The 24861-nt window shown below is 41.1% G+C and overlaps 1 protein-coding gene across 1 annotated transcript in view; it reads left to right on the top strand.

Moving 5' to 3' along the window:
- Positions 1-5469: 5469 nt before the first annotated feature.
- ncapd3 (non-SMC condensin II complex, subunit D3) overlaps positions 5470-24861 on the top strand; it is a 26884-nt gene continuing 7492 nt past the window's right edge. Inside the window, exons 1-27 of the mRNA XM_086164223.1 lie at positions 5470-5522; positions 6734-6906; positions 7274-7436; positions 8145-8314; positions 9037-9198; positions 9285-9346; positions 9451-9538; positions 9633-9766; positions 10987-11059; positions 11135-11260; positions 13346-13598; positions 13940-13972; positions 14754-14852; positions 14934-15007; positions 15087-15221; positions 16772-16992; positions 18471-18662; positions 18740-18837; positions 18919-19028; positions 19264-19371; positions 20638-20752; positions 20839-20928; positions 21037-21275; positions 22858-22937; positions 23918-24055; positions 24382-24515; positions 24610-24809. Coding sequence (XP_086020349.1) covers positions 5471-5522; positions 6734-6906; positions 7274-7436; positions 8145-8314; positions 9037-9198; positions 9285-9346; positions 9451-9538; positions 9633-9766; positions 10987-11059; positions 11135-11260; positions 13346-13598; positions 13940-13972; positions 14754-14852; positions 14934-15007; positions 15087-15221; positions 16772-16992; positions 18471-18662; positions 18740-18837; positions 18919-19028; positions 19264-19371; positions 20638-20752; positions 20839-20928; positions 21037-21275; positions 22858-22937; positions 23918-24055; positions 24382-24515; positions 24610-24809 — 3522 coding nt within the window. The 5' untranslated portion in view covers position 5470. The remainder of the gene's footprint in view (positions 5523-6733; positions 6907-7273; positions 7437-8144; positions 8315-9036; positions 9199-9284; positions 9347-9450; positions 9539-9632; positions 9767-10986; positions 11060-11134; positions 11261-13345; positions 13599-13939; positions 13973-14753; positions 14853-14933; positions 15008-15086; positions 15222-16771; positions 16993-18470; positions 18663-18739; positions 18838-18918; positions 19029-19263; positions 19372-20637; positions 20753-20838; positions 20929-21036; positions 21276-22857; positions 22938-23917; positions 24056-24381; positions 24516-24609; positions 24810-24861) is intronic.

The raw sequence follows: 24861 nt of genomic DNA, 5'->3' as shown, positions 1-24861 counted from the left end.
AGGTCAGAGAGGCCAGACTGAGATGGTTGGGTCATGGACAGAGGAGGGAGAGTGAATATATTGGTAGACGGATGCTGGAATTGGAGCTGCCAGGCAAGAGGTCTGGAGGAAGACCAAAGAGAAGATTTATGGACGTAGTGAGAGAGGATATGAAGGAAGTTGGTGTGAGAGAGGAGGATACAGAGAATAGGGTTAGATGGAGAAAGTTGACTCGCTGTGGCGACACCTGACGGGAAAAGCCGAAAGAAGAAGAAGAAGAAGAAGAAGTATATGACTATTGATTTTAATAGAGAGACAGTTTGAAGACAGAAAATAGCAAAGACATCCACGAATAAATAGACAGCAGGGAGAGTAACAACAGCAGCAACATCGGGGATAAGAATGGACAACATAATGGAACAGTAAGGGTGGAAAATAGACAAAACGAAACAACAATATAATGTGACAATAGTAATGAAAGAATTGAACTGAATAGTATGTTACGCTGTAAAATAAACTTTTCGGGGTCGAAACTGTAACATAGTAAAGTATTTTGTTGTAAACTATACAAACTATATGTAATCTACAATGTTGTTTAATTCTAGTTGTGTATTTTTCATCCTCACTGTTTCTTGATGCTGCCCATTTTCATCCCTGTTGTTGTTGTTGTTGTTGTTGTTGTCATCGTCTGTTGTCTTGCGATAAGATAAGATAAGATAAGATAAGATAAGATAAGATAAGATAAGATAAGATAAGATAAGAACAACTTTATTTATCCCGAAGGAAATTGTTGTGCCAGAGTTTCAAGCAAAAACATAACAATAATAGATAATAGTAGGAAGGAGATATCCTGTCTTCTGCCTTTCTACTGATGTTTATGCACATATTTATATTCATATCTATTTGCTTTTTTCCCCTCTGACGTTACCCTGCTGTGACAAAGGAATTTCTCCAACAGGGATCAATTATTTTGAAGGACTGGGCAAATTTCTGTCACTTCCTCCAAACATGACGGCGATCGACTAGTCAGATGTCTCGGAGTGGGCGTGGCCTATGTTTCCATTTCGCGCCAACGAGGACCAAAAATCTGCCAAGAAAATAGGGGTAGCCTCCATCCGGTGAATGCTGATATTCGAGAATTATATAAACTAAAGGCGCTGTCGAAATATGAGCGAGTCAAATACCTTTTGTAAATTAATAATAGTTGTATTTTTGAACTTTAAACGAGATTTTTGGTTGAAGGATTTGAATAATATTACGACTTGCTCCCCCCTCCCAAGTGGACACATGTACCCGTCCTAGTGTAGATTTTCCCGCGGTATGAGTAACAGAGCCTGAGGTTATTCTCTTTCTAAAAGGTGCAGAGACACTTTAACGTGATTGGTTATTATGGAATTTCATAACTTGAATATTACATAATCATTTTTTCCCCATATTCTGAACTGGGGCGTGTTGTTTGGACTTTTGGCTGGTTGTGGATAACTTTGCATTTGATGTAAATAAGGTGGTGCATGCGGATACACTGATAGTCTTGAGTTTGAATACCTTTTGAGCATGTTTATATTGGGTTATTAACTAATAGTTTTTTTTAAGTTAATCAGACCAGGTGTTCATGTTGTTTTGTGGTGTACAAAACTAAATGTGTTCAGGCATCAGTAATTCTAGTTACTATACGGTTCCATTATTCAATTGATAAAATATTTCTGTGGTATAGTAATGGTAATTTTTAATGCGATAAAATATGGATGCGAATGGTATATACTCGCTGAAATAGTCAGGAAATAAAGGAATAATATGCATTAAATAGTGGGTTTAAAACCTCACTGTCAGGATCCTTTAGATTTAGAAGTGATATCTTGTTTATCCAGGTTTTAATGCAGCCTCAGGGCGGCACTGGCCCGTGTCTCTCCAAGCCTGCCTTGGGGGGACACGGAGCAGTGTCTCCCTGTGCCGGTCCCAAGCTCGGATAAATGCAGAGGGTTGCGTCAGGAAGGGCATCCGGCGTAAAACTTTTGCCAAAACCAAATATGCGAGACAACCAAAACTATACCATACCGGATCGGTCGCGGACCGGGTTAACAATGACTGCCATTGGTACTGATGACCTACAGGGTACTAATGGAAATTGGGCTACTGTGGGTCGAAGAAGAAGAAGAAGAGGAGGAGTGCGTGTTCGGAAGCAGAGAGAGAGGAGGAAAGGAAAGAGTCTGGGACTGAAAGTAGGGACTTTGAATATTGGGACCATGACAGGAAAAGGTAGAGAGTTGGTGGACATGATGCAGAGAAGGAAGGTGGATATACTGTGTGTCCAGGAGACCAGGTGGAAAGGTAGTAAGGCTAGAAGCTTAGGAGCAGGCTTTAAGTTGTACTATTATGGTACTGACAAGAAGAGAAATGGAGTAGGAGTTATCTTGAAGGAGGAGTTTGTTAGGAACGTCCTAGAGGTGAAAAGAATGTCAGATAGACTTATGAGTCTGAAACTGGAAATTGAAGGTGTGATGCTCAATGTTGTTAGCGGCTATGCCCCGCAGGTGGGATGTGAATCTGAAGAGAAGGAGAAGTTCTGGAATGAGTTGGATGAAGTGATGCAGAATATTCCCAGAAATGAGAGAGTGGTCATTGGTGCAGACTTCAATGGACATGTCGGTGAAGGCAATAGAGGGGATGAAGAAGTGATGGGCAGATTTGGTATCCAGGATAGGAATGCAGAGTGCAGATGGTGGTAGATTTTGCAAAAAGGATGGAAATGGCTGTAGTGAACACCTTTTTCCAGAAAAAACAGGAACATAGGGTAACTTATAAGAGCGGAGGTAGGAGCACGCAGGTAGACTACATCTTGTATAGACGAGGTAACCTGAAAGAGATCAGTGACTGCAAAGTAGTTGTAGGTGAGAGTGTAGCCAGACAGCATAGGATGGTGGTCTGTAGGATGACTCTGGTGACAAGGAAGATGAAGAGGACAAAGGCAGAGCAGAGGACAAAATGGTGGAAGCTGAAAAGGGAGGAGTGTTGCATGGTTTTCAGGGAGGAGTTGAGAAAGGGTCTGGGTGGTCAGGGAGAGCTTCCAGATGATTGGACAACAACAGCTAGTGTTATCAGGGAGACAGGTAGAAGAGTACTTGGTGTGTCAGCTGGAAGGAAAGTAGATAAGGAGACTTGGTGGTGGAATGAGGAAGTGCAGGAGTGTATACAGAGAAAGAGGTTAGCGAAGAAGAAGTGGGATACTGAGAGGACTGAAGAGAACAGACAGGAGTTCAGGGAGATGCGGAGAAAGGTAAAGATAGAGGTAGCAAAGGCAAAACAAAGGGCGTACGATGACTTGTATGCTCGGTTGGATAGTAAGGAGGGTGAGAATGATCTATACAGGTTGGCGAAACAGAGAGATAAAGATGGAAAGGATGTACAACAGGTCCGGGTGATAAAGGACAGAGAGGGAAATGTATTGACAGATGCTAGAAGAGTGATGGGAAGATGGAAAGAGTACTTTGAAGAGCTGATGAATGTGGAAAATGAAAGAGAGGCAAGGGTAGAAGAGGTGATTATTGTAGACCACAAAGTAGCAAAAATTAGTAAAAGTGAAGTGAGGAAGGCATTGAAGAGGATGAAGAGTGGAAAAGCAGTTGGTCCTGATGATATACCTGTGGAGGTGTGGAAGTGTCTAGGAGAGGCAGCGGTAGATTTTCTGACTAGATTATTCAACAGGATCTTAGAGAGTGAGAAGATGCCTGAAGAATGGAGACAAAGTGTGATGGTGCCTATTTTTAAGAATAAAGGGGATGTGCAGAATTGTGGCAACTACAGAGGGATAAAGTTGATGAGCCATACAATGAAGTTATGGGAAAGAGTAGTGGAAACTAGACTGAGAGCAGAAGTCAGCATTTGTGAACAGCAGTATGGCTTCATGCCTAGGAAGAGTACTACAGATGCAGTATTTGCGTTGAGAATGCTAATAGAAAAGTACAGAGAAGGCCAGAGGGAGCTGCATTGCGTTTTCGTAGACCTAGAAAAAGCATATGACAGGGTGCCTAGAGAGGAGCTCTGGTATTGTATGAGGAAGTCTGGAGTGGCAGAGAAGTATGTTAGACTGGTGCAGGACATGTATGCTAGCTGTGAGACACTGGTACGGTGTGCTGTAGGGGTAACAGAGAAGTTCAAGGTGGAGGTGGGACTCCATCAGGGATCAGCTCTGAGCCCCTTCTTGTTCGCAATGGTGATGGATAGGCTGACAGATGAGGTTAGACAGGAATCCCCATGGACCATGATGTTTGCGGATGACATTGTGATCTGTAGTGAGAGCAGACAACAGGTAGAGGAAAATCTAGAGAGGTGGAGGTATGCTCTGGAAAGGAGAGGAATGAAAGTTAGTCGCAGCAAGACAGAATATATGTGTGTGAATGAGAGGAACTCGGGTGGAGCGGTGAGGCTACAGGGAGTGGAGATCAAGAAGCTGGAGGATTTCAGGTACTTAGGGTCAACAGTCCAGAGCAACGGAGAGTGCGGAAAAGAGGTGAAGAGACGGGTCCAAGCAGGTTGGAATGGGCGGAGAAAAGTGTCAGGGGTACTATGTGATAGAAGACTATCGGCCAGAATAAAAGGAAAGGTGTACAAGACAGTGGTGAGACCAGCGATGATGTATGGACTAGAAACTGTTCCAATGACCAAAAGACAGCAGACAGAACTAGAGGTTGCAGAGATGAAGATGTTGAGGTTCTCTTTGGGAGTGACCAGGATGGATAGGATCAGGAATGAGTCTATCAGAGGGATGGCACATGTTCGATGTTTTGGAGAGAAGGTCAGAGAAGCCAGACTGAGATGGTTCGGTCATGTACAGAGAAGAGATAGTGAATATATTGGTAGACGGATGCTGGAATTGGAGCTGCCAGGCAATAGGTCTCGAGGAAGACCAAAGAGAAGATTTATGGATGTAGTGAGAGAGGATATGAAGGTAGTTGGTGTGAGAGAGGAAGATACAGAGAATAGGGTTAGATGGAGAAAGTTGACTCGCTGTGGCGACCCCTAACAGGAAAAGCCAAAAGAAGAAGACGATCTTGTTTATCCAGGTTTTGACACGTCGGACTAAAAAAACTTGCCTCTCACATTTTTTTCCCCAATTGATTTCTAATAATACTTGAGACTCAAACAAACTAAACCATACCAAAAGCCAGCAGGTGCTTCCTTGATAATGTATTTGATATCTGATCTGATGTTTATTGTGTTTCTTTTCTAACAAATAAATACAATTAATCAAATGTTCTTCCATTTTTTTCTTTTAGTTTAATTTGTGATCGTTACAGGCCTTTAATTTGGAAATGGAAAATAAAATAACCTCGATTCTTCTTGGTAAATGATTCCCAAAAACTCGAGTCTGAAAAAGTTTACTCCAGTAGCAGAATGTAGCGCAGCAGGAACCGGAAGTGAGACCGGAAGTAGAAGAGTTGAGCATGCGCATTTCATCGCAATTCCAGGCGGGCTGATTTGAAGGGGAAACAAGATGGACTTAACATCCGCGCTACACTTTTTGAAGTTAAAAGACGTCCCACAAGGTAAAATCGTTTAACGAAATGTGCGACTTACATCGGTTCCTTTTTTTAAGTGGAAGAGGGAAAAATTTGTGTGACATGTATTTACGGATCGAGTTTCTTTTGCCGTTTTCGCGGGTTTGTCGTTGCATCTGACGTGACAGATGATCGGAAGCCAAAACAAAACAACAATTTGGTTTTCAAACGATCTCCCGGACTTTTTTTTTTACATTTTTATTTTATTTTATATTTAACTGTCATTTTAATTTACGCTAGTTTATAACTAAAAATCTAATTTCGACTCGTGTTTTTTCGCTTTCTTTGAGTTTTGAAGAACATTGAAATTTTGCCATGTAAAAATCTATTGATATTATTACTATATCACTGATAATAAACCGTTTCTCAGAGATTCACATTGACGTCCACAGCTGTTGAATGAAATGTTACCTGTGAAAATAAATAACTTAACTGAAGCCATTTTTATTAAATATATGTTTCTACTATTTTGATTATATTTTTTCAGCCTGATTCTCCCTTTAGACATTCAAGTGGTTCCATTTTATTAATTTAGCCAGAATTGTCCATTAATGTTTTGAATATTACCATACAATACCACAGCTAAAATATTGTATTATTTTGCACCACATGTTAATTTATAAAAGCATGGAGTGGAAAATGTAAGAAACAATGGTAATAAATAGTTTTAAAACAGGAATGTGAAATAAAGAATGTACAAAACTCCTGATATCTTAGTTTGTTTTTACGTCCCTTCTCGGTCTAAATTCATAATGCTCTCCAAATCATCTAAACAGTAATTGTTATTGATACATAAAACCCTGTCTGATTTCATCAGGCCTCAAATGGAGTTTACTTAAAGGCAGAATATGTCAACTGTGTATTATCTGTTTTTTTTTTTTTTTTTTTTTTTTTGAACAATTGCTCCAAAAAAGTGCAATATAAGCAAAAAAATTAATTAAATGGGACTATAGCATTGGTAAGGTAAATACGATTCACGAAAGTCGGGATCTTTGAAGTTTCGGAGATGAAGAAGGGACCCCACTATATGTATGTGTGTGTGTGTGTGTGTATATATATATATATATATATGTATATATTTTTTTTTAATTTCATTGACATTACTATCCTATCTTATAAAGTTGTGTTTTATATTAAAATGGACTTGGTGTGTTTTCAATTTGCTCAGTTCTTTCTCAATACTTGTGATGGTTTTGCAGTATGGGTGGACACAGTGTGGGACGTGGAGTTTGCGGAGAACGTGCCGATGGACCATCCCATCGAAGAGGAGCTGTCAGCCAGTGGAGATGAAGCCTTCAGGAATTTATATCAGTGTCTGCTGGCTCACGCAGACGAGAAACCATTGTCTTCCAGCAGAGATGACCTTTCACAGGTAGGATGCTTTGAGCTTCCAGTATTTTAATTTCCATAATCCATGATTATCTTGTGGCAAAGCCGAAATGATTATGAATTTTTTTTGCTGTGTGTTAATATTTTTCCAGTGACCAAAAGCACTTTTAAACAGACCAACATTTTAGTAGTACATCTGCAATGATTCTGCATCAGGACTGCTTGATATGAATGAATTTAAAAAAAAAAAAAGTGGAAATAACCAACTGGTAAAAAACAAAAGTGGTTAGCGTTAGCATTAGCATTACATGTGGCCCTTTGAGGGCAACCATGATGCTGATGCGGCCCTCAGTGAAAACAACATGCATGAAATTACTTTTCGTAACTGCACGAGTGTGTCGATCCCACAGAACATCTGGTCCATGCTGGCAGCGAACCAGGTGTCAACCAGGTCTCTGGTGGCCATCTTGTCGTACTTTGTCGCCGCGGGAAAGGCCAAGTCGGCCGGTGCGGAGCAGAGGCTGAGCTGCCTGCACGCCGCCGCCACCTACCTGCTGCTACTGGGGATCCCAGGTAAGAGTTATCCGCAAGTTCCTCGATGTCAAGTCGTGTTTGTTCGTTCACGACGCCTCCCCAAAACAAAGCTGATGTAATTCATCGTTCAGGTTTCTCCTGCTGGCGGCTCGGCACAGAGACGATCGCACGACCTCTTCTGACAAAAATAAGACTGTAAAATATTTCTATCGCCACAGAAAATTTCACTTTTACAATTATCAAAAAAAAATGTTCTGCGTGTAAAATTGTTTGAAAAACAGAAAATAATTTGTTGCAACATTTTCATCAGCATAATGGTTTCCCTCAAAGGGCCACTGTAACTGTATAAATGAAACCAAATGTAATGTAAAATAAATGTAACTACTCCTTAATGTTAAATAACTGAATTTATTACTCATTCAAATCCAAAATGTTACATATGCATTTGCATAGATGTAAAAAACACATTCTTCTGCCATCGTAGTTTGGCTTTTAATTCTCGGGCAATTTGTTGTTTTTCCGGAAGGCTAACTTTCGCTTACCAAGCTCCGTTTTTGGACGTAGATTGTATTTTTTGACAACTGACGCTGCCTCTTGTCCAGTGAGAGCTGGGATAGGCTCCAGCGGCTGATAATGAAGGAATTTATTTGAAAATTAGATTTTAGGTAGTGTGATTGACAGTTACGTGGAGCACTGTGTGTGTGTGTGTGTGTGTGTGCGTAATGTCCAGCATCTGCTTTTGCACAGGGAGCATCGCTAACAGGGTTTACCATGAGATCTTCCTGGAGTCCTGCCTGCGCGTGGCGCTGCACTGCTGGCCCCAGGACTCCGGCAAGAAGCGCAAGAAGGACAACTCCAAGGCCCATCGTGGAGAAGCCAAACGCCCCAAGCCTCCTCACCGCAAGGAGAACCAGGAGGTGTCCAAAAATTAGCACTTTTATAGGATTACCCGCTCGTTTCTTGTTTTGGCTTTTTTCGTCTGAAATTCAGGGATGAGTCGGAATTTTACACTTTCATTCACTCATTCATTCATTCATTCACATCAGCCGAAGGGAATATTCAAATGTTTGTACTTCTTAAGACCTTAAAACAACAGGTGTTTATTTGTGAGAGTAAAAACACAACGCGATCGTGCGATGACCGAGCTAACGCAAAAAAAAAAAAAGAAAAAGAGGTAAAGGTGACAGGACTATAATTTTAATATTAATAATAATCTAATTCCTCTTCCTTCAGCCGAAGGGAACATTCAAATCTTTGTACTTTTGAATACCTTAAAACACTTGATAGCCTTAACTTTGACACTTTATATTTTATTGTATTTCTTATTCTCCCTCCTTCCTACTATTATCTATTATTGTTATGTTTTACTTGAAACTCTGAAACGACAGTTTCCTTCGGGATAAATAAAGTTGTTCTTATCTTATTTATTGGGGGAGAAAAAAAATGAAACCTAACTCATATGTTTTAGGTCATATGACTTTTTCTATTTTTCCATCAATTTTTTTTCTCCAGGACAAAAGTCCAGTGTAAAAGGCTGAATTACATCTCTGATTATTCAGCTATAAGATAGTTTACATTCATACCGATAGAATCCCCGCTCATTGTGTGTGTGTGTGTGTGTGTGTGTGTGATCCCTCAGATGGAAGAGGATGAGGAGAGGGAGGAAGAGGAGATTTATTTCTCCAGCGAGGAACTGATGAATATTAGAGATGCTGTGGTTCTCTTGGTTCGTACCGTCCTCAGACTCCTGCAGGCTTTTTCTCTGAAAGACAAGGAACACAGCGCCAAGACCTGCACCCAGGTACCCCCGTCTGTCCCCGTCCCGTCCCGTCCCGTCCCGTCCCGTGATCAGCGACGTCGCGTCTGATCGTTCCTTCTCGTCTGCAGGTTTTCATCAAGCTGCTCTACTTCGAGCCGGTGTTTGGACAGCTGTCCTTCGCCGCGCCGCTGTGAGTTGAGCTTTTCTCATTTCTTCTCCTTTTTTTTTTTTTTTTTTAAATTTTTTTCGAAAAGGACACTTGTGCATCTCACGTTTTATGTTTTTACCGTGCAGCGATGCCGCGCAGCTGAAGAGCATTCCAGAGATGGTTTTCCACGGCCTCCAGCTGCTCTGCTCGCCCAAACATGGAGACGTGAAGAAAGTGAGTTGTGGTCGGCTTCCTCGGCAGCACGTCGCCAGGACGAGGAGCGACCTGACGGTTTCCCTGCAATTATTTCTCCCTCTTCTCCCTCCAGTCCCTTTGCCGGGTTTTCCACCAGCTCCTCTACTTGATCCTGATGATGAGCAAAGGCGATCGGGGGAAACCGACGCTCCTCGTCCCCAACCAGGCCGTCCTCGCCACCCGTGACCAGGGCATCCACTTCATCTGGTAAATATTGCACAAACAAAGCTCCAGAATGGCCTTTATTTTATATTTATATTTAATATAGGATAGGCGATGTAGATCATGAATAAATTAATATTGGCTTTTTTTTTTTTTTTTTTTGATTGCTATTCGCAACACATAAGTTTAATATCAACATTAAATCATTGATTGCTGTTTGTGTTTATTTTATTATTTTTTTTATATTTTTTTTTTCCCAGTATATTTAGCAAATGTAAGTAGAAAAATAATTGCCTTTGGAATAAAAAGGAGTAAAATAAGATACGACTACTAATAATTTTCTTATTAATAAGAAATCTTTTTCAATCATTTTTAAAAAACATGTAAAAAAAATTTCAATATTACAAATCATATTTGTTATATGTGAGGTACAGTAGGTCAGATTAGACAGGATTAAAATATATTTAAAAAAGGAAACAGTCTCTATTGGAGGCAAAAGGTCCTCAATTAAACCTGAAAAAGTCTGAGAGTGGAATAAGGATTTTCTCTCTTCCAATGAGATTTAAATGTATCTATTTTTGAATATTACTAACTTTCCTTTTTTTTTAAGAACCTTTGGAATACATCGTACTTGTTTTAAAATTGGAAGTAAATTTCAGGATGAGTTGCATTCAAAAACCCGCAAGTGTCTCTTTCATTCCTCTGCTGCTGCTCCTCATATCAATGGAAAATTAGTTTGTGAATCAAATTAATTTAATTTTAATTTGTTTTTAATTAGAATTCTATATTTCAAGATTATGGTGATCTTGTTACATTAAAATCGAGCCATTTAATTCACTTTTACAGCCCCAGGCTGCAGATGCAAAAACACATTAACCAGGAAAATTAATACATTAATTGCCAATTGAATTTGCAAATATATATTTTTCAGCGTTCAGCAAAATAGTCCTTTTTTTCCCCGGTGACAGCTGATTGCATTTGCGAGTACACACGATAAAATAATAATGGCACATGAACATTGACGGCTTATTGGTTTGCAGCAGCGGGTTCATTTAAGTTTTTCATGAAAACAATGAAAACTCGCATCAACATTGAAGGTAAAAATGAACCCAGCTTTTTGCATATAAAAAATAAACGTCATTTTCTAAGAGGTTTTTGCGCGGCCCCCGCTGCTTTTTTTCCACAGTCAAAGTGGGGAAAAAATAATATTAAGCTTGTTTTTTTTTTTTTTTTTGTTATCTCATTGCTGGTGTTTTTCACTGCAGTCACATGGTGGAGGAGCACCAAGATCTGGCGCTGCCCTATCTACAGATACTTCTCCAGCACATCGGCATGCGGGTGAGTCTCCTGTTTTACTCTCCTGCTGCAAAAGCCGCTGAAAAGCCGTGATATGATCGTGCGTGTTGGGTTTAGATGGTGGAGAAGGCGGAGTTCAGGACCCACGGAGCCCAGGCGGTGGGCATGCTGACGTCACAGATGGCGAGCCCGGACTACGCCCGCTTCATCCAGTGGCTCTACAACTTCTCTCGACACTCAAAGGTGATGTTTCTCGCCGGTCGCTCTGAATTTTTTATGTTATGTGATAAGTCATCTAACATCATTTAAGGGCAATCATTGGTATGAAAACAAAATTACAGATCTAAGACTCCAGTCCTGTTTGCAAGAAAAGAATAAACAATGTGTGACACAGCTGGTTGCAAATCTAAACTCAGCTATTTTATTGGTTAAACCTTGCGTTTACCAGGTTTGGATCTTTTGCCTTCAGAATATGACATGATTCTTTGCAGTGTAGATTCAACAAGGTGAAAATCCCAGTTGATCCCTTGTTTCTAAAATACTGTGGCACAAACAACCATGCTGCGTTCAAAGTCACATAAATCACTTTTTGTTCTTATCCTTGATGTTGTTTTGGTTGTCTATTCTCAACCCTGCTGTTATTTATTTTATTCTTGTTCATTCTGTTGTCTATTTTAATCCTTGTTGTTGCTGTCTATTTCTTGTGGATGTCTTCAGCTGTCTTAATTGTCTCTTTTATTTATGTTCATACTCATATTAATTGATATTGTCATTGTTGTGCTGCTGCGACAAAAGAATTTCACCTGTGGGGATCAGTAAAATATATCTTATCTTATCAATCTCTTGCACGGTAAATTTCCTCCTTTTCGATGGATTAGAAATTCTTATTTCTCGATGTGAAATTCGTGACAGAAATCTGATTTCTTTATGTTTGAATGTAGATCCCAGAGGGAGCTGCATTGTGTTTTTGTAGACCAAGGAAAAGCAGATGACTGTGTGCCAAAAGAGGACCTCTGGTATTGTATGAGGAAATCTGGAGTGGCAGAGAAGTATGTCAGACTGGTGCAGGACATGTATGCTCGCTGTGAGGTAGTCGTACGGTGTGCTGTAGGGGTAACAGAGAAGTTCAAGGTGGAGGTGGGACTCCATCAGGGATCAGCTCTGAGCCCCTTCTTGTTCGCAATGGTGATGGACAGGCTGACAGATGAGGTTAGACAGGAATCCCCATGGACCATGATGTTTGCGGATGACATTGTGATCTGTAGTGGGAGCAGGTTGAGGAATATCTTGAGAGGTGGAGGTATGCTCTGGAAAGGAGAGGAATGAAGGTTAGTCGCAGCAAAACAGAGTATATGTGTGTGAATGAGAGGAACCCGGGTGGAACGGTGAGGCTACAGGGAGTGAAGATCAAGAAGTTGGAGGATTTCAGGTATTTAGGGTCAACAGTCCAGAGCAACAGAGAGTGTGGAAGAGATGAAGATACAGGTATAAGCGGGTTGGAATGGGTGGAAAAAAGTGCCAGGGGTACGAAGAGATAGAAGATTATCATCCAGAGTGAAAGGAAAGGTGAAGGAGATGGAGGTGAGACCAGATATGCTGTATGGTTTGGAGACAGTAGCATTGAGGAGAAGACAGGAAGCAGAGCGAGAGGTCCCAGAGATGAAGATGCGGAGGTTCTCTTTGGGAGTGACCAGGATGGATAGGATCAGGAATGAGTCCATCAGAGGAGCAGCACATGTTAGATGTTTGAGATGGTTTGGTTGGGTCATGTGAATATATTGGTAGACAGATGCTGGAATTGGAGGTCTAGAGGAAGACCTAAGATAAGATAAGATAAGATAAGATAAGACAAGATAAGATCAGATAAGATAAGATAAGAACAACTTTATTAATCCCGAAGGAAATTGTTGTGCCAGAGTTGCAGAAAATATAACAGTAATAAATAATAAAAAGAAAAGGTAGAATTAGAAATAAAATAAACTATAAACTATAAAGTGTCTCAGTGAAACTATAAAGTGTCTTAGTAAACAAGTGATAAAACTATAAGTGTCTTAGTAACAAGTGAGGTAAGGAGTGCACAATAGTATGATAAAGGAAAAATTGTCGTGTACTGTTATGAAATGAAATATTGCAAAGAGGATATGAAGCTAGTTGGTGTGAGAGAGGAGGATACAGAGAATAGGGTGAGATGAAGAAGGTTGATTGACTGTTTGGAGCCCCCGAAAGGAAAAGCCGAAAGGAGAAGAAGAAGAAGAAGAAGATAAGATCCAGTCGTAGATTGAAACTGATGATTGAGGCTCGGCTTGTTTCCATGATGTGGTCGTGCAGATGGTGAGCCGCCTCTTCTCCTTGGACGTTGTGATGGTGCTGCTAAAGCAACAGGACCGGCGACCCGAGGAGTGCCCCGACCCGGAGCTGGCCCACTTCCTGCCTCACCAGTTTCTGATCCAGGAGGTGCTTTTCGCTCGCCGCTTCGATACCTCACCCACTGTGCAAGGCCACGCCCTCAAATGCCTGGCCCAGTGTCTGGAGCTGCCGTCGCTGAACGCCACGCAAGCCGTCCACCAGCTGTTCAACGCCAGTAAGTGCAGACAATCGAAGCGTTTCATTCTTTGATTAGATGAATATCCAAAGAGACAAAGACTGTAATGGTCACATGGAATTAAAGATATTCATTCATTTCGCTCACACTAAATAGTGTATCCGCTGACCGGCTCTGGTTTCCAACACACAAGCGAAGCATCACAGTGGCGGCCATGATTGTAGTCTTTAGTGGAAATTGCATGCTGGAGTCTCAAACACCGACCCATACGTCCATGAGACCGATGCTAATATTAATACAGGAACAGACGACGTGAGCACAAGCTTCGACATGTATTTTAACCCACTGTTTTTTCTTTTTTTTTTTTTTTTTTTTTTTAGCCGGGGTCCAGACTGTGCTGGAAAACACCGAAGGTACAGTCTTCCTTTCTCCCGACACAAATTTCTCATTTGTCAGATGAGTCGAAGGTGTCATGTGTCGCTGACTTAACATTATCCTTTGCGCATATAAAGTTTCCCACATTTGTAAAGCTTCCCTACAGCTTCTCCGGTGATCTGAAGATCTATTGTGATCACCGTGATTTACGGCAAACTATGAACATTTCGATCACTTTCCATTTTTGGCGTTGTTTTTACATTGTTCATCGGAAAATTCGTTAAAACTGTTGCATTCTTATTAATTTCACGACACCGTCCCTATTTAAATAAAATTCCATTCGATCAAAAGTAGACTGAAGTTTAAAAGTGAACTGAATTCAGGAAAGACGTAAAAAAAAACCCATATAAAACCAGAAGAATTATAATCGCGACACACTGAGGTAGCCATTTTGACATCATCTTTAAACACAATAATATTAGAAAGTTCTGAATTTTTTTTTTATTTTTTATTTATTATTACATTATTACATGTATTATTATATTATTATATATATTCACAGCACAATTTAAAAACACTGTATTGTTGACAGCTATCCTCGGTAAAAATGTGTTAAAAAAAAACATTTTTACACATTAAAAAAGATAATACTTTATTGATTCCTATAGAGTGTTGCGTCCAGTTTATTGTTAATGTGGACCCCAAGGGACTTGTTGTTTATACATGGATACTGATGGTTCTGGGGACATCAGTCCCGCGACATTTGGAAAACAATGTTGGTAAACTGTTTGGTTTTTGATGGTCGTCGCTGCGTTGCAGGTCTGACTGTCAGCTCCCAGCAGACTCAGAAAACCTACCGTTCCCTTCCCTTCAAAACGGTGGAAATCACCAGCACTCTCAGCAACCAGGGTTGTGACGGTAAGCCGAGCCTCTCCGACGCCCGGGTTGTTTTTGCGCATCAGTCAAAAAAGCTGAAAGGGCTTCTAATTTCCGACTCAGCCAAGGAGAACTTGGCTCTTCTCCTGCGACGCGTCGAAGACTTCAAGACCAATGTGAGGAAATCAGCCCTGCAGGTAAACTCGAACCGTAGCGTTACCGACGTTCGTCCCGAGTCGGCCTTCGTCGCTAACGTGTCCTCCCGCTCTCCTCCAGGCCTTGACGGGTCTCCTGAAGCACAACGTCATCCCCATGAATCTGGAGACCCTGCTGGCGCTGGCGCATCGCAGCAGAGACCCCAGTATTTCGGTGAAAAAGAAAGCCTTGCAGTGCATGGGGGAGCTACTGGCCGTGAGTTTCGTCATTTTTTTTGTCCCGACGTGTTCCGGGGGGAGGAGATCGTGCGCAGAGCGACGCAGCGGTTAGCGCTTCTAGCACCCCAAGTTTGAGTCTGCGAGTTTGCATGTATGCACGTGCACGGTCCAGAAACATGCAGCAGGTTAACTGGAGTCCCAGATGTGTGAATGGTTGTGTCTCCATATGTGACCCCCGAGCTTGAAGTTGAACCGAACACGGATCTCAGAATCCCCCACAAAAATCCTCAAATATGGCTGAAAATAAGAAGAATGCTAAATCTCGTGTTGATGCGAGACTTTATCAAATATCAAACTGTTTTGTTTACAAAACATCAGCATAATGGTTGCCCTCTAAAGGCCACATGTAACGCTAACAGTGTAAATGTAACTACATGTAATGTCAAATAAATACAGCGACTCCTTCATGTTAAATAACTCTGAATCTATTACTCTTTCAAATCTAAAATGTTACATATGCATTTGCATCGATGTAAAAAAATGATGCTACAAAGCTAGCTTTCACTGTTGCAGTGTTTTTGGTGATCTCATTCTGCTGCCGTTGTAGTTCGGCTTTTAATTCTTGGACGATTTGTTGTTTTTCCGGAGGCTAACTTTAGCATACTTAGCTCCGCGTTTGCGACACAAAAGACGCACCGCTTTTTGTCCTTGAAGCACAAAATTCATGTTTTGGCATTCCTATCTTCCTTGAAACTTGAAACAGAATTCCATCTGCCTCAACTTTTCTCTTCCTGGACATTTAGAGATATTTTGTGTTTCTTAATTCCACATTGATGTGGACACACTGCGATCTCATGGCGGGATGCCGTCACATGATCGGCATGAATTGCGTGAAATGTAGTTCATGGTAAATGCACGCCTTTAACTTATTTAAGACCTTTTTAAGATGTTCTTGCCTTGAGTTTCATCAGAAGGCAGGCTCTCAGACAAAATGACAACATAATCAACTCCAACTCTCATGTTGTCACCTTTTATTTTAAAATCCTTCTCTACTGCGAACGAATTGGCAATATTTCATTATATACACTGCTCAAAAAAATAAAGGGAACACTTAAAAAACACATCCTAGATCTAAATGAATGAAATATTCTTATGAAATACTTTGCTCTTTACACAGTTGATTGTGCTGACAACAAAATCACACAAAAATGATCAATGGAAATCAATTGTATCAACCCATGGAGGTCCAATTAGGAATCACACTCAAAATTAAAGTGTAAAAACAAACTCCAGGCTGATCCAACTTTTAATGTAATGTCCTTAAAACAAGTCAAAATGAATCTGTGTTGCTTCCTGAGTGGACACTATGATTTCACACAAGTGGGATTGACTTGGAGTTACATTGTGTTGTTCAAGTGTTCCCTTTATTTTTTTCAGCAGTATATTTTTGTGTTTCCCACCCCGTTCTCCGCTAATGAATGATCGAATGACATTTCGTGCGTCTTGAGTTCCCTTCAGGGGAGCTTTCAAATGTTGTATCCTTGTCCAAATAATAATATACATAACTTACACTGTTCCGTTCGCCAGGTGAAACCAGAGCACGGTGCGCTGCAGAAGGCCTGGCTGTACTGCGTGCTGCCCGCCGTGATGGACTGCGAGAACTCGGTCCAGGAGAAGGCGCTGGAGGCGCTGGAGATGGTCATACTCGGCAACATGAAGGCCTTTTCACCCGACCGCCACCTGGATGCCCAGCAGAGGCTGACCTGGGACCTGTTGGTCCTGCTCTGCGAGGAGTGCAGCGATCTCAGGTTGGGTGTGAAAAAGAATATCGCCCCGATAAATAACCTTAACGTCGGACCGGCAAATATATCGATTTTAGTTTAAAAATGACATAATAATATAATAAGTACCGTATTTTCTGGACTATAGAGCGCACCTGTAAATAAGCCGCATCCGCTCGATTAAAAAAAAATATATATATACAAGCCGCACCAGGCTATAAGCCGCAGATATCTATGTTGAAAAGAAATGTCCTCCAGGACATTTTCAAGTTCATTCCACCTGCTTTTATGTCCTCTGAAAGCTTTTTTCGACTTTTGGCATCGCATGAGCTCTTCCCGCCGCCGCCTCCAACGTCTTAGCATAGATTCATTGATGCTAAGCTAGCGTTTTCTTCGTGGATCGCAAGCTCCATGGCCTTCGACTTAAAACTTGCATCGTACGAGCTTCTTCTTGTGGTTTCCATGATGAAGGTGGCAAGGATTTGAAAACAAGTACCAGCTAGTAATTTGTCGTGCGTGTTCTATCTGCTTTTTAACTGCTCTTTCTGCTATTCTTCTTTGCTTTGATTTATACGTCTTATCTTATTTTGGATTCTACTTCCGCCCCCTAGCGATGGAAGAAAAATCCATGGAATAGCCGCACTTTTGTATACACCGCATCGTTCAAAACCTAGGAAAAAAGTTGCATCTTATAGTCCAGAAAATACAGTCATTTTTATATTGAGCTGCTGATCATAGTCATATTCTGTTTATTTGATTCCAAATTAAAGTTTTTTTTAATTTTATTTTCCCTGGTTCTTTAAGCAAAATAATAGCCAGATTTCTTCCTTTTTTAAGTAAAATATAGTGCACAAGAAAGACCAGAAGATTGGTACAAAAATGTCACTAAATAAAAAAAAAAAATGCTGACATTTATGGAAATATCAGCTAGAAACACTTGTAAAAAAATTTTGGAAATTTGGTAAGAATGCGTTACAAAAGTTTCATTTTTTTAGATTACCGTAATTTCCGGGCGATAAGCCGCGACTTTTTTCACGCAAACAACAATGCGGCTAATATATGGACGTTTTTTGGGGAACTAAGGAGCTTCACGCCGCTAAAACATGTATCCTCGTCACATCGGACCGATGAAATGACCGGGAAATTCTGAGTCCGTTCAACTCCGACACCGAAGCAGACGACTTTGACGGTTTTAGTGCGCGGGAGGAAGCCCGAGATAGCGATCGGCGAGCCGGTGCGGCTTATATTGAGGTGCGCCCAATAGTCCGGAAATTACGGTATATGTATCGTGGAGGCGGTGAGCGCTACCTCTCACCCAATGATAGCAGTGTCGAAAATTAATCTTAAAATGTCAGATTGGAGCTGGTGTGAAAAGTGGAGGTACGAACAACCCTCATTAAGCTGTAGTGTTATTTTCCATACCTTAGCATTTAGCGTGATATTCAATGAATGTGCAAAAAATGCGCCGAAAACCGAAGGCCTGGTCTCCTGTCCTGGATCTCCAGCCGATACTTCACCCGGGCCACTTCCGTCTGGTCAAAACAAAACAAGCTCACAAAGACGTTCATCGGCGAGCTGATCGTGCACACCGACGCGCCTCACAGTGCCGGGGCCTGGTTGCTGCTCTCCAAGGTTGCCGCTTTCACCGACAGAATCCCCCAGGAATACGTCCTGCAAGCCTGGGACAACATGGTCAGGTAAGGAGGACGTTTTGTTTTGTTTTCTTTGTTTAGCTTTCTGCTGAAAAGCTATTTTTTTGTTGTTGTTTTTCCAGAGGTAAGAGTGTGAGCGGGTCGACCTGCTGTCACATCCTGTCCGTGGTAGGAGACGTCGCGGCGAACATGAGAACTGAGGACAAGGGCCGGCTGGTTGGTGAGTTCCCAAAGTGACAGCGAACGAGAAACGCCCCCGCGGGGTTTAAGTCACCGTCACCTGAACCTCTCGCGTCTCCAGATGAGATGATCTCCTGGTTGAAGACCTTCGCTCTGTCCCTGGAGGTCATCAACGCAGCAGTGCAGGCGGTGTACCAGCTGTGCAAGAGCGAAGACATCAAACAGACTCAGGTCAGGGACGTTCTGACACATTTACAGATGTTAAGATTTTTTTTTTTTTTTTTGCCGTAATCTCATACCTTTTATTTTAATACAACATTTATTTAAAGTGATTTTTTTGGATTTTTTTTTTTCCCCACCCAATGAGCACGTAGCACCCATATCCCATCCCAAATTCAATATTTATTGCGTTGTTTTTTTATTTATTTCTCAATTTTTTTTACCAAACGTGTTTTGTCCTCCTCAGAATTTGCTCAACCATCACTGTGGAGAGCTGGTGTCCGCCTGCGAGACGTATCTAGCCTCGATCGTCCTGAGTCAAAACGGAATTCAGAACTTCGATGAAGAGCTGATGGTGAGAGCAGATCTTCTGCTAATCCTGACGTTCACTTTCAGTCCCGTTATTGTTTTTACAATCAATGCTGTGAAGTTCTCATTGGCTACAATTTGTTGCGTTATATGTATATATGTGTGTGTGTGTGTGTGTGTGTGTGTGTGTGTGTGTGGCTATATAGCATGTTTTTTATATATATGTATGTATTATGATTGTGTGTCTTTATGTATATATGTAGCTATATAGCACTTGTGTGTGTGTGGATGTGTGTGTGTATATATATATATATATATATATAGCTATATTTATACTTGATGTATGATGTATAGCTATATATGTATATATAGCACTCTATATACAGGACTGTCTCAGAAAATTAGAATATTGAGATAAAGTTCTCTATCTTCTTTAATGCAATTAAAAACAAAATTATTTTTTCATGATATTCTAATATTTTGAGATAGGATTTTTGAGTATTCTTAAGATGTAAGGCATAATCAGCAATATTAAGATAATAAAAGGCTTGCAATATTTCAATTGATTTGTAATGAATCCAGTATGTATGACATTTTTGTATTTGTAATTGCATTACAGAAGATAAAGAACTTTATCATAATATTCTAATTTTCTGAAACAGTCCTGTATATAACTATATGTATAGCTACATAGCATGTTTTATGTATATGTATGTGTGTGTGTGTGTGTGTGTGTGGCAATATAGCACTTGTGTGTGTGTGTGTGTGTGTGTGTGTGTGTGTATTTATATATATATATATAGCTTTATTTATACTTATGCTACGATGTATAGCTATATATGTATATATAGCGCTATGCGTGTGTGTGTGTGTGTATATATATATATATATATATATATATATATATATATAGCTATATTGCGTGTTTTATGTATATATATGTGTGTGTTAGTGTGTGTGTGTGTAGCTATATAGCACTTATATATAGCTATATTCATACAATGCAGGTATTTTGTTGTCTATTTGTTTGTATGCGAACCCATGGGGGCATTTGAGCGTATAGATGAGATGCATTGTGGAACATGAAATCATAACTCTAATATTGTATTTCTTCCTTGCGTGACGATGATAGAAGATGTTCATTTCGTGTGAAAAATATTATCGTTGGCTTTACGCGCAGGGATAGTTCCCGTCGGGGACGGCGCGAAGAAAATGAGGGGGTTGTATCGGAGGGAGATCGGCCCTTCCGAGTATTTTCCACAAATCGGTGGGTCTTTGCGCTGCCAGGTGAACCAAAGGTTCTGTCTTCCAGGTCAAACACCTGCACACGTTGGGTGTGGCGTCGCTTCACTGTCCCGCAAAAGTGACCAAAAGAGTGATCCTGCTGGTGGAATCTATTTTCACCTCGCACTCCGACCAACTGCCAGGTAGCGGGAGACCCTCGATTGTGGTTGGTAGGAGGTCCTTCTCCAGCACGATGGCTGATATTTGTTGGTTCTGTGTTCTTGTTAAGACCGCCAGCCGGAGCCGCCGACCGTGACGCCTTCCTCTCAATTAAACTCTCTGCCCGCCAAAATCAGAGCACACGGAGTCCTCACTTTAGGTAAACTCCTGCCGTCTCCTCGTACGTCCCGATGAGGCGCTCTTCCAAACGGCGTGGAAGCGTCCGGCGCCTTTACCAGTCTCTGACGTTCTCCTGTCGCGTCTTCAGGGAAGCTTTGTCTGCAGCACGCCGACCTCGCCCAGAAGTTCCTGCCCGTGTTCGCCAGGGAGCTGGAGGTCGGCACGGACATGGCCGTACGCAACAACGTCGTGGTGACCCTGTGCGACCTCTGTGTCCGATACACAAATATGGTGGATCACTACATTCCCAACATCGCCGCGTGTCTGCGGGACTCGGACACGGAAGTCAGACAGCAGACGCTCATCAGTCTCACCAGACTCCTCCAGGTAGGAACCATGTGCTGAATACGTATATTTTAAAGCGCAGTAGAACCTTCACATACGAGTGCATCGAATTACAAATTGTCCGTGATACAATCTGTTTCTCAGTCAATTTCTATTTTTATTTATTTTTTATTATTTTAAAAAAAAATGTCAGACAGCAGACTCTCATCAGTCTCACCAGACTCCTCCAGGTAGGAACCATGTGCTGAGTACGTATATTTTAAAGCGCAGTAGAACCTTCACTTACGAGTGCATCGAATTACAAATTGTCCGTGATACAATCTGTTTCTCAGTCAATTTCTATTTTTATTTATTTATTTATTTATTTTTTTAAATATGTTTTTGTGATTTTTTTTTTCTCTCATTTTTTTTAAATTAATTTTTAAATCATTTTTATTTTTAAATTAAAAAAAAAAAATTCTGTGGGATGACCTTGATACCGTAAGGCCAGCGGCGTATCCGACGGCTACGAGGTAGCCTGGGGAAAATCATGGAAAAAGTTGAACGAGATCCTTTTACAAAAAGAGGATCGGCATTCACTTTGTAGCTACTTTAAGTTTGGCAATAAATTGTGGCATCGTGTTACATTTAGCAATATATTGCGTCCAATCTTCACGGTAAATATAAGTCATAACATTCTCTTTTATATTATTTCTTACACGTTACCGTAATTTGCGGACCATAAGGCGCAATATCAATGAACAGATCTGTTTTCATCCATAAGGCACACTGCGTTAGAAGGCGCATGATAAAACATACAACATAAAGCGAAACAAAACGGTTCAGTTCAACTTTATTCATTTCAGTTTGTTCCACTCTGTTCGGTCTTCTTTACTCGGCGCAGTTCATCTGCTTGCTTCCTCCACTTCCGTACCATTGATTGATTCGTTAAATCTTTTGCGGCTGCTCGATTCCCATCATCGGCCGCTTTGAGTTTGAATTCTGCTTCGCAAGCGTTTCTCTTAACAGGAGCCATTTCTGGGGGTTTCTCATCCACACAAATGTACAGTAATAATATGCTGAAATTAGCGTGAGGTTGGAACTACATTGTATTCCAGCACCACATAATTCGCCATCTAATGTTGTCTGACGCGACTTTAAAATGTCAATCAATCGAGCGGAGCGGCTTGGTCGCTTACCAAAGTCGCTCTAAAACTATCCGACATATGTTTGAGCGCAGTTTATCACATAAAATTGGTTGGAGGTCAGTAATCACAACAGGAGTTCATACATAAGGTGCACGGACGATTTTTGAGGAAATGTAAGGATTTTAAGTGCGCCTTATAGTGCGAAAAATACGGTATTTGTTTTTGATAAACTACATTTCTCCTTTTTAAAACATTAGCCAAAATGGGGTTCTGCAACAGATTCATCACATTTCATTTTATATAATTTGATTTACGAGCACATTGAGTCATGAGCTTGGTCACGGAACAAATTCATCATGTACGTCAAGGTTAACTGCGTATGTACGATGGAAATCCCAATTAACATTTTAGGTAGTGGAATAATAAAACCTAATGTACATCCTCTTCTTGACGGTGCGTCCTATGAATGTGTTATAAAAGCACCTTCCTGTTTCCAGGAGGAGTACGTAAAATGGAAAGGCTCCCTCTTCTTCCGCTTCGTGGTCGTGCTGGCCGACCCGGTGCCCGCCATCGCCAGGTAAGTAACAGAGTCATCTGCAAATGAGTGCACTTTGCTTGACTATAGCGCAAAAGAAACCTTTCAGACATTATATTTACTTCCTGTCATACATTCAGACTTCTGTCATCATGTAGACCAGCGGTGTAACAGTATAAATGTAACTACATGTAATGTCAAATAAATGTAGCTACTCCTTAATGTTAATTAACTCTGAATTCATAACTCGTTCAATACCAAAATGTTACATATGCGTTTGGATAGATATTAAAATAATGTTTACTAGTTGCTCTGTTCCAAAGCTAGCTTTCACTGCTGCAGTGTTTGGATAATTTGTTGTTGTTCTGGAAGGCTAACTTTAGCACACTTAGCTCCGTGTTTGGTCTCAAAATGCCAACGTAGATTGTACTCCTTGACAAGCGGTGACAATGCACGCGTTTGACTTGTTTATTTTAAGACAATCAGACTTTTTAAGACGTTTTTCCGGGCCACATTTGGCAGCTTGAATTTGACATGTGAGGTAGATGTGACAGGAGTCACCCAACATTACACAAAAACCACTTCGCTCCCTCGCCTTCATTTGCAATAGTACGCATTTCTTTTTTTTTTGTCAGTATTCATTACTTAAATTATTACTGTGCAATAATTTTCTAACCGCCTGTACTTTATTCATTTATCAGCACATATCTCTGAGCTAAGCTATATCTATTATCCCGGGCTATTTTATTCCCGCCTGTTTCGCTGTAATATATTCCTTTTTTGTCATTTGTGACAAAATGAATCACCTTTTCAACAGGTGTATACAGAATTATGTAACCAATTTTATGATTATTTATAATAAATTATTATTTTTTATTATTTACTATTTCTATTATTTATTATTTTTATTATTTATTTACTTCTTATTTTTTCGTCTACTATTTTATTATTTTTGTGACCAGATGTTTTCTTATTTTTATTTTATTTATTATTATTTTTCGGTTCCTCCCTGTCCGTCCCAGCTTGTGCGAGTATTGCCTGCTGCACCATCTGCTGAAGAAGAACCCAGAGATGTTCAGCCAGCATTTCATCGAGTGCATCTTCCACTTCAACTCTTACGACAAGCACAAGTCTTACAACAAATTCCCTCAAACCCAAAGGTAGGCGCCCACCGCCATCTTCTTCTTGGAAAAGGGGAACGGATGGATCGGGAGGGAAAGAACGTGCTAGAAGTTTCGGAGATAGAATCAGACATTGGAGGGATGGTGAAGATCTGGGTAGAAGGATGCAGAGAGAGATTTATAGATGGAGTGAAGAGAACATGGTGGCAGGTGATGGACTGTGAAGACACTGGAAAAAAGATGAAATGAATAAGAAAAAAATTAAAAAATTCAAACATGCCTGGTTCAAAAATGTTTTTCTATTTTGCCAATTTATTGCAAATTTAGTTCCGCTTGTAAAAGTTGACTTTCACCGCCTTTTGCAGAGAAAAGCTTCGGTTCTCCCTGAAAGGAGCCGAGAACCGCGAGAAGCGTTTTCGCATCTACAGCTTCCTGTTGGAGAATTTCACTGACGCCCAGCGCTTCAACATCGCCAACAGGATCAACCAGAATATCCTGGGTGTGTGTGTGTGTGTGTGTGAGAGAAACATCACACCGGTTATCAACCCAGAGCGGGTTTAACCTTTCGCCGCCGCGTTCCTTTCCTTTCCCAGCGTGCTTTGCGGACGAGGAGCTGCCACTGGACGAGGACGGCGCGGAGATCCTGGCAGAGACCTTCAGCATCCTGACCATGAAGGAGATCAGGGTGCAGAACATCTGCCCTCCAGCCGGCGGCGCCGCCGGAGAGGAAGAGGAGGAGGAAAACATGGCCAGAGCCGTCATGCAGGCCGCGCAGAGGAAAGTGGTTTCGCAGGTGAGTGGGAGCAGTCAGGTCGCCCGTTCATGTCGGGACGAACGTCCGGCGT

The sequence above is a fragment of the Fistularia commersonii genome, chromosome 2 (assembly GCF_037954325.1).
Source record: "Fistularia commersonii isolate RoL2024-O1a breed Wild chromosome 2, RoL_Fcom_v1.0, whole genome shotgun sequence".
Taxonomy (NCBI): domain Eukaryota; kingdom Metazoa; phylum Chordata; class Actinopteri; order Syngnathiformes; family Fistulariidae; genus Fistularia; species Fistularia commersonii.
The sequence above is the reverse complement of the archived record's forward strand: the minus strand, read 5'-3'. Positions and strand labels throughout refer to the sequence as shown.